Source organism: Engraulis encrasicolus, chromosome 5 (genome assembly GCF_034702125.1).
Source record: "Engraulis encrasicolus isolate BLACKSEA-1 chromosome 5, IST_EnEncr_1.0, whole genome shotgun sequence".
NCBI classification, from domain to species: domain Eukaryota; kingdom Metazoa; phylum Chordata; class Actinopteri; order Clupeiformes; family Engraulidae; genus Engraulis; species Engraulis encrasicolus.
Window position 1 is genome coordinate 44,424,899 of NC_085861.1, and position 10,000 is coordinate 44,434,898.

Below are 10,000 nucleotides of genomic sequence, written 5' to 3' on the forward strand. Positions count from 1 at the left end.
AGGCACACCCCCAGCCGGGGGGGCAGGGGGGTGGTGGTGAGTGGGTGGCCCGCCGAGGAGGTGTGGGTCACCCCCTGGTGGGGCAGCAGGATCTTGCCCATGCCCATGGTCAGGAAACAGAACGGGGGAGGGCTGTCCTGGGCGTCCTCTGCCCCACTGTCGTGCCCGCTGTCTGGATCATACCTGTGTCAAAAAAGGAAATAGTATAGTATAGCATAGCATAGTACAGTATAGTATTGTACTAAAGTATGGTATAAAATATGTAGAGTTACTGTACTTTGCCTTTGTAGGGCAGTATAGAATAGTAGGCCTATAGTATAGTATAGTATAGTATAGTATAATATAGTATAGTATAGTATAGTATAGTACAGTATAGTATAGTATTGTTTCATATAGTATTGTTTTGTATAGTATAGTATAGTATACTTCGTAGTAAAGTACAGCATTATAGTATAGTGTAGCCATCTGCCTTATCTCCTTTGGGACAATCCTGGCTGAATCAACTTGTATATTCAGCCTGAGAACAGTATTGTTTAATGGATCAACTCCCGGTACATTTGCACATGCAAGATAGTTTAACCCACGTCCATTATAAAATTGGCCACTGGCTTTGAATTGATAAGCTCACAAGGCATCAGATAATGTATTTTTCCATTGCCCTCGTTATGGCGTCTCATTCAAGTAAACAGAGCGGATCACACTGGTTTATGCTTTCGTCCCAGTTCTTCAGCAGATCTTTCAGACTGTCCCATTAGCTATGTACTGCATCTTGCCTGTCCCATGGAGAGCAACCTGCTCCAGTTACACTTTTCTGTTACATTACTCTTGGCAGACGGAAACTATCCATATTCATTTACAATTACCGGTACATTTTAGGTAGGCTACAGCGTAAGGTCCCTAAAGATCAGCCCATCAGACAGTGCAGTGGCAGTTCAGAGGCCGTACGACACCATCCACGTTTTATTACAGATATCATATCATCAGTCAAATCATATAGTCTTCCATCCAAAGAGGCTAAGACTCTAGCCCTTAGGCCGCAGCGGCCTTCAACTTGTTCACATTAGGAAAATGACAAAGTAACATCTCAGTAAACGATAAACATGGTAGCCATCATGGCAGTTATTAACAGCTGTGAAGAGGATCGCTGAGGCCAAGTCAGCACAGCAGGGCCTGAGCATAGCATGTTTTCATAGTACTTATACTGCATAGGTATGTGTTCATTCACTGTGCTGTATATTCTATCATGAACTGGTGGAAGAGGTGGACCTCCCAGCCTCACTATACCACCCAGTAAAAGTGCTGCCACATATTAGTTCCTATAAGGGTAGATTAGAGAAACAGGATTGAAACTCCGCCTACCCAATGCAAAGGAGTGTGCTCAAGTTTGGTCTCCTAAGGGGGCGTTGTCCCCTCCTTTTCGTCTCTTTTTGTAATGTTTGGTAGCGGCTTACACAAGACCTGCGCTACAGCGCTAAGGGGACTCCATTCATTCTCAACCGTAAGACTGCAAAGGCCTCCTAACCGAGGTGGAGGTGCTGTGCTGCAGTGCACTTACATGACGTACCATGTAGGAATGCACGATGCCACTTTTTTAAAAAACGATACGAGTACCGGTACATTAATATGCATACTTACCAATACCGAGTACCAATACCAATACTTTTACGCCCAACATACAGTGAAAATAAATGCACAGCCTTGTTTTTTTCCATCTGTGATATTTGTTTCATTGTCCATTTCCATACAGGTTTCAATGTCAGGGAATAGATGAGACAGCGCTTTTTTCCAATGCCGCTTTCAAGTCAAAGAAATGTGATGAGATGTTGCATTGTTTCTTGTAATAGCAGTATCGGGGCCTAGTATCGGCAAAAGTTTGACGAGCACCAGTATGAGTATAATGGCCAAGTATCAGGGCAGATACCAATACCAGCATCGGTATCAGTGCATGCCTAGTATCATGCCTGGGCAATATATTGCCCATGGATACCCAGGTTCAAATCCAGCATGGGTCATTTCCTAATCTTTCCCCACCTCTCTCCCAATACTTTCATATCTCCATATTTACTATCCTCTCTGTATAAAGGCTAAGAATCCAAAGCCCCCAAAAATATTTTAAAAGTAGTACCAGAAGTAAACCACATGGCACAACTTGAACTTTCTCAATCCATTTTGTCAGCTTCTGATATGATCTGTGCGTTTAAGTCATGTGTAGTGGTGGAGTATTGTGTTCTCTCGCTACTGTATACCAGGGTTGCACAAGTGATCTGCCATACAGGGCATTTCCCCGGTTTAGATGGGGCTTCTCATTGGTCTCATTCCTCTTCCTGATCTTTCTGTGAGATGATTGACCTAGACCACAATCATTCTCAGAATCTCCTCCTTGATGTTCATGAAAAAGGCATTAAAAGGTGGGTCACATGCATGATCTTATCTGAGATAAGGTTTAAGAGGCTACACAAATGTGTTACGTAATGTTATCATTCATCTCATCTCCCATTGGTCGATCTTTAAGATGGAGAGTAGACTGGGCTAATCATAATAGCGTAGAAAGGCAGTGATGATCGCTCTGTGATGGGCTGGTCTATGGCAAAAATACCCAGGATGGGTTTTTTTTTAATATCCCAGCCCAGTCCAGCTCTGCTATGTGGAGCATACTAGACATGAAAGCCTGCCACCACCACACAAGCAGAACCCCCCTGTACGTTAGATTTCGCTGAGTTAATTCAACACTAAGAGAGTAGAATTCTAATCGGAATACAGTGTAGACATAGACAATGGTTCAGCCGAACAACTTCTCTCCATCATCATCGCTATGCACAATCAGCTCAGCGGCTGACAATGGCCTAGATTCCATTCCAATCATTCCATGAGATGATTGACCTAGAATTGTAACAAAGACCACAATAATTCTCAGAATCTGCTTGATGCTCAAGAAAAGGGTATTAAAAGGTGGGCCACATGCATTATCTGATCTGAGATAAGGTTTAAGAGGCTACAAGAATGTGTTACGCAATGTTATCAGGTATAGTATTGTGCATTGTAATCACTCATCTCATCTACAGTGTATCCATCCAAAATTACATAACACAATGCCGCAATTCCTTGGCAAATTCTCCTCTGCCTCGGCCAGTAAGCATACATTAGTTCCATGAATTGATCCTGTCTCTGACATGAGAAACTATGTTTGATGGGATTTAGTCAACACATGTTCTGAGAAGGCTTAGGAGGCTTTGTTTGGATTGCACAAGATTATCACAAATTAAATCACAGAACCTTTTTGCTCATCCAAGTCATCCTATCAATCCGCCAGCGCTGGAATGCAAAGCCAGCCAGACAGACAAATAACGGACAGATACACAGAAAGAGAGAGAGGGGGCATGTGTTTGTGTCTGTGTGTGTGTGTGTGTGTGTGTGTGTGTGTGTGCACGCCTTCTTTGGTCATGGACACACACACACACACACACATACACACACACACACACACACACGCACACACACGCACACACACGCACACTTCCAAGTGAACTACTGCTCTGTGTCACCGTGCATGAGTAAATACAGTGGCATATACAACAATAAAATCTTTCTCAACTCTACACACACACACACACACACACACACACACACACACACACACACACACACACACACACACACACACACACACACACACTCACACACACACACACTTGTCCTCACCTTGGGCTGGCCATGTCCTGTGGCAGATGAAACCATTCTTGTAGTTTGGCCTCCAGTCCGACTCCCACCTACAGCATAAGCACATCACATCAGTGTCAGTCCCTTCACCACACCAACACACCAGACGAGAAAAAAGGGTACAAAGAGTCACTGGACTGTTTTGTGACACGAGCGATAGAAGCGACAGAGTATGACCGTGAAAAGCAGAATGCAAGCATTCCAACATTCCATGGCAGCTGTCGCGGAATTGCATCATAGTTCATTACCGTAATATTCTGTGAAGGTCAACTACAAACTGTCACTCGTGTGTCGCTCAAGTTGCCTCTTGTCGCCCAAATTGCTTTTATCTCTTTTGGTGTCAGCTCCTCTATACTGTACAGTCAAGTAATTCCATCTGTGTTGCCGCTCTTGGCACGCTTGGTGTGTTTGTACAGGTAAAGTTGATGTGTACTTAGAGAAATCTAAATTACTTCCTTTGTTCCACTAACGTCAGAGTTTTAAAAGTCTTGTGCACACAAAACTGGAGTTGAGAAATCAAAGTACTTGTGCTGTAATGTGATTGTGAATAGGTATACACCTTAACCCATTTAAGACTGATGCTGCGTATACGCAACATTTACCCAGACGTCTGGAGCTGCATGGACGCAACATTCAGGCTCGTGAGATTTGAGGTTTTTATTACAGTAACATGTCCGACAGGCGGACAAAGATGCGTCCGTCTATGCAATGCTGCTTTGTGGACACAGGAGGGCATAACAATTTCAAGAATGCATTTCAGACGGACAGACTGACCGACAGACAGACAGACAGACAGACAGACAGACAGACAGACAGACAGACAGACGGACGGACGGACGGACGGACGGACATACCCTCTTATAGAGATGCTATGACACATCCAAAAATTTGGGAATGTTAGGAGCTGAGTGAACACACTCTAATGCAAGACGAGGGTCCTAGCTTTTAAATGCAACTCATTTCATGTTTTTATCTTCTTCGGAGGCTGAGATATTCACTAGGTTGGGCTGAGGGCACCTTTTCCCAAAAAGGGCTTAGGCATTCAGCAGGCGTTTTTTGCGTGTTGCTCTGGCTTAAATTGTTTAATCAGACTATTTACTGTCCTGCACTCTCTCTTCCAGTCACCAGTTACCAAAGCCTCCAAAGTCTCGAACGAGTGACCTCCTGAACCTGACCCCAATTGTGGCTTTCCGATCCTATCAAGCGACAGTCAGAATTATTGTTTCATTTTATACAAATGTACTTTGCTATTTAGCACAGCTTTTGGGTATCGTACTCCTCAAAACACTGTGGTTCATATCGAACCATTTAGAAAAACATATTTTATTACAATGAGACCTGGTAGTATCCCCTGTCTACAACATACAGTACTTACACAATCTCTCCATATCTAGTATCATTACATCATGTTGACCACCGTCATAGCTATGAATTTGTATTATTATTTTGTATTCCCAGAAGAGAATGAGGGCATTAAGCAGAACATATGCTCTGACACCATATGCTTCTGTTCCATCACTGCAATTGCTATTACATAACCACTTTTTGTTATGTGACCACAGGTCATGATGATCAAAATTCAAAGAAATCCACTCCTGTGCCAATATTACATGCTTCAAATATTGTGTACACGGATACATCAGAGAGGAACAGACAAAGGACATAAGAGGGTGGAATAACTACGCACTAGGATGGAAAGGCATGGAGGAGAGAAATCTGTGTATACTCCCATCATTTACAAGACATTTTGATTGCAAATATCTAAAAAAACATAATCTCTGATGCATGGTGTTGATCAATACTCCGCTCCTGTTCGCTCCTGAAGACGCACTAGGCAAAACACGTTGTTCGCTACAAATACATAAAGAGAAAAAAAGAACAGTATCCAGTGTGCGGTGTTTATGAACTTTTCATATTGATCACCTTTTCCTGCCTTACACCTGCACCTGGACAGCTGAAGGGTTGTGCACAAGGACTTTCTTGCACTTTACTCTATTTCATTCATTATTATTTTATTTATAAACTGACTTGGAATGAAAATGTCAATCAAGAGAATTGTGAGTTGTATGAATTGTCAAAGTGGTTCAACCACTTGCTTGCCTATGACACAGTCAGAAATCAACTTACAGAATCCGATGTGTGTAACCAGGACAGTCAACCAGGAGTCACAGGTCAAATAACAGTCACAGATTATCATAGCACATTCACGCACCTTAACCAGCATTTGTAACTAAATGAAGGGTCCTACTCATTATCTAACCTCCCGTATGTCCTCTCCTTTTACTTGTAGTCTTGTGATGCAAGGCAAGACATCAGATAGAGGTTTCATTCAATATCTCACAAAAGCACTATTAAAAGGCCATTTTGTCATTCGTAATTGTGATGCGGAATGAGAAAAAGTCCTCAAAAGCTGTTGTGCCTAGGCTGACAGCAGGGAAACATCATTGTTTTCTCCATGGAGGCAGAGCATCAGAGAAGCACAAGGCAACAAGAGAGAGGACGAGAGGCCAGATATTCAGTTGGACAGTTCAAACAAAAATCCGCACTCACAAACTGCGTCTCATTATGTATTTATATTACCACCATGTCCAAAAAGCAAACGCGTTTCGGCTATCAAGCCTTCATCAGTGCGTGGTACCTGATGAAGGCTTGATAGCCGAAACGCGCTTGCTTTTTGGACATGGTGGTAATATAAATAAATAATGAGACGCAGTTTGTGAGTGCGGATTTTTCTTCCTTAAGTTGATACTTTTTATCTCGCACCCAAAGCCTTTCGTTTTTCCAAGAAGTTGAGCGCGTCCTTTGCCAAAACTTACAGTACAAACAAAGCCACAGTACACAGCAACACACCTTGACCAAATAGGAGCCCGGCTCCACCGAGCACGCCCAGTAGTGCCGGCCCTGCGTGATTGACAGGTCGGCCACCAGCAGGTCGGAGGTCAGGTGACAGGAAGTGAGGGTGCGGTCGGCTGCCTGCAGCAGGGCGAGCCCGGGCACGCTCCGCGCGTACGTCTGGCCCTTCCCCAGCGCCAGGCGGTCAGCGTGCAGGCCCCAGCGAGAGTCCAGAGAAAACGCAAGCACTGGTACCCCCCGACAGAGAAAGAGAGACAGACAGACAGATAGACAGACAGAGGTAGAGAGGCAAAAGAGAGACAGTGACAGAGACAGAGTGGAGAGAGGGAGAGACAGAGAGGGAGAAAGCGAGAGACAGAGAGGCGCGGAGGGAGGGCAAGGGACAGAGGGAAGAGAGATATAGAGAAAGAGAAAAACACAGAAAAGACACAGATAGTAGAAAGAGATGAAGGACAGAGAGAGAGAGAAAGAAAGAGACAGAGGGAGCAGAAAAATAGAGAGAAAAGAAAGCAGAAGAAGAGGGGAAGGGGGAAGAGGGAAAGCAGAATTCAGGACAGGCAAGAGAAGGAGAGAGCAGGAGCATAAGCAGACAGAAGTAAAGGATAGAGAGAAGAAAGGGGAAGAAAAAGGGGGCAAGGCAAAAAAAGAAGGGTAGTAGGACAAGAGAAGACAGGAACGGGGCAGCGGAGGTAGGCAGAGTGAAAAATAGAGGAGTAACGGGGTAAAGGGGGAGTAAGATGAGAGAGGTAGGGTTAAGGTTTGGAGGGGGAAGAGGGGGGGAGAGAGAGAAAGGAGAGGGAGGGGGGAGATAAACAGGGTGAGCGAAGGAGGGTGCGAGGTCACAGGACAAGCCAACAAATCAGGAGGCAACACAGCCTCATCCCAACTTGTCAAGTTCTGACTACCGTTGACCTGACTGCAATCGCATTCCCTAACCCTGGACTTTCCCTAACTGTAAACGTCAGTGAAGTTACGCTGCCACAAGGGGGCGCCTTTGAGGCGAACTTCACATTTCGACTCCCAAGGGCATAGACCTCAAAAATTGCAGTCTGGTCAACGGTAGTCAGAAATTGACGAGTTGGCATGATACAGTGTAGGCTACAGAAGGTAAGGCAGGGCAGGTCAGGTCAACTCAGGGTCAGAGGTCAGGGGTCAAACCACTGATACTTTCCATCAGCATATGAGGAACAGACATCAGAGTGGAGCAACGGCAGAATGGGGGATGATGCGAGAGGTGCAGTGGGGTGACAGAGAGAGAAAGAGAGAGAATAGGAGAGGGCACAGAGCAATGAGGAGAGGGCACAGAGCAATGAGGAGAGGGGTGAAAGGGATAAACGAATGAAAGAATCAGAGGTGTGCCAGAGAGCCTGGGAGAGACAGGGCGATAAAGGGATGGGAAGTGAGGTGCAGAGGGATGGGAGAGAGAGAGAGAGAGAGAGAGAGAGAGAGAGAGAGAGAGAGAGAGAGAGAGAGAGTCGGGGTGGGTTGAAGTAAAGACAGAGGGGAGGACATGGCAGAGACACAGGAAAGGAGATGGAACAAGAGAGAGAGAGAGGGATGTGGCAGACAGAGAGAGAGGTTGAGAGAGAGGAATAAAAAAAGAGATCGATAGAGTGAGGAGATGAAAATGAAAAGGGAGATGAGGAAGGAGTGGGAGAGTATTGAAAAGAAATGAAAGGAAAGGAAGTAGGAGAGGTGGAGAGAGGAAAAGAAGAGATGAGAGACAGAGAGAGAGAGAGAGAGAAAGAGAGAGAGAGAGAGAGAGAGAGAGAGAGAGAGAGAGAGAGAGAGAGAGAGAGAGAGAGAGATCTATATGTTCACTGCAGGGTCAGCAGGGTAACAGCGAGCCAACGTTTTTTTTTCTCTCTCTCTCTCTTCGTTACGTAAGTGCTATCTCTGCAGGCCCAAGTGGAACAGTGCTGTTGTTGCTAAAGTGTTGTTGCTAAAGATACATGTGCGAAAGAGAGGGGTGTCGAAGAAGGAAAGAACGAGTAAGTGAAAAAAGGGAGAGGAAATAGATTGAGAGGAATGAAAGGAAGAAAGGATGGGAAGGAAGAGGAGAGGAGCGTGGGATAAGTTGATGCCTTTTTTGGTGCTGAGGAACAGAGCAGGGTGAGAAGAGATGAGACAGATGACGCATTCAGGCCGACTGAGAACCGTGCTAGCACCCGTTCCTGCACTAAATAGCGAACCGGCCGGCGTGTTCACGTCGCAGATCTTAGCGTTCGCAAACCGTAAAATTGGTTCATAATGGTTACTTTTTTTTCTCTGCAAACCGTGACGGCAATTTGCACGTCACGTTTCATCCAGGTAACACACAGTCACGTGTGGAAAAGTTCAGAGTCTGGTATGAACGCGGATGGTTCGCAGGTAAGCACTTTAGTGCTGAACAAAACGGATGCAGGCAGCGACAGTGGCAGCGCTGTGGTCGGCCTGAAGACAGTAAGAGAGAGAGGGAGAGAGAAAGACAGGGAGAGATGGATCATGTGGAGAAATAAGGGATGAGAAACACAAGATAGATGAGGAAGATAAGAAAAACAAAAGGACAAGATAAGAATGGAGATCAGATAGCATGGAGAGATCCAAAATTTTGTTTAGATACACCACCAACATGTACATGCACATGTAGAAGATAGATGTCATTGCACCGGCATACAGTACAAAGGCTTCATAATCATTGCAAAAATATCAAAATATGTAAAAAGCCACCTGTGAATTAATTTACTTTCATTAAGTGTATGTAATGTAATGGAAAAGAATATACTTTATATAATGTTAAAGTATATAATATACATCTATACACTAGTCTAGACACTGTTACTTTAGACACTATTTAAATATAATATTAATGGCCCTCAAAGAGCGCCCTGTCAGTGCTGGGTCATTAGAATAGTCTAAACTCTGTGTGTGTGTACATGTGTGTGTTGATGCATGCGAGCATGTGCATGTGCGTTTGTGTGCTTGTGCCTGTGTGTGTGCATATCGGTGTGCTTGTCTCACCTGGAGCGGGCGGAGTGTGCAGGTACACCTCTTCGCTATACTCCCCAAATCCTGCCTTGTTACACCCCCTCACCCTCAGCACATACACGCTGTCCATCTCAAGCCTGTCAACCACAGCACTTGTCCCGCCCACGTCGTCTATCCTCAGCCAACCGCCGGAGGAGTTTGGCCCTTTGCCCTCAGTCCTGACCCCACCCCAAACAGAGCCGGCCCCGCCCACTCTGCGCTGGTATTCCACGGAGTAGTGCCAGGCCTGGGCCGAGTCTTGTGGGAGTCGCCAGCACAGGTACAGCTGGTCATAGGCTAACGTCTTTTGAGTGTCGATGACAGGAGCCAATGGAGCTGCGGCACGGGACAGAAAGGGGCGTGTCAGTTACATTACAACTCATGTTGTAATCTTTTGCTCAAGTTTATGCTAATTGATTAAATG

General features: G+C 45.1%; 1 protein-coding gene across 1 annotated transcript in view; it reads right to left on the minus strand.

Annotated features, from left to right (window-relative positions):
- trim46a (tripartite motif containing 46a) overlaps window positions 1–10,000 on the minus strand; it is a 29,354-nt gene that overhangs the window by 904 nt on the left and 18,450 nt on the right. The window contains exons 9-12 of the mRNA XM_063198262.1: window positions 9,571–9,912; window positions 6,568–6,797; window positions 3,700–3,767; window positions 1–183 (exon numbers count right to left, since the gene is read on the minus strand). The exon at window positions 1–183 is cut by the window's left edge and continues 904 nt beyond it. Of these exons, the coding sequence (XP_063054332.1) occupies window positions 1–183; window positions 3,700–3,767; window positions 6,568–6,797; window positions 9,571–9,912 (823 nt within the window). The remainder of the gene's footprint in view (window positions 184–3,699; window positions 3,768–6,567; window positions 6,798–9,570; window positions 9,913–10,000) is intronic.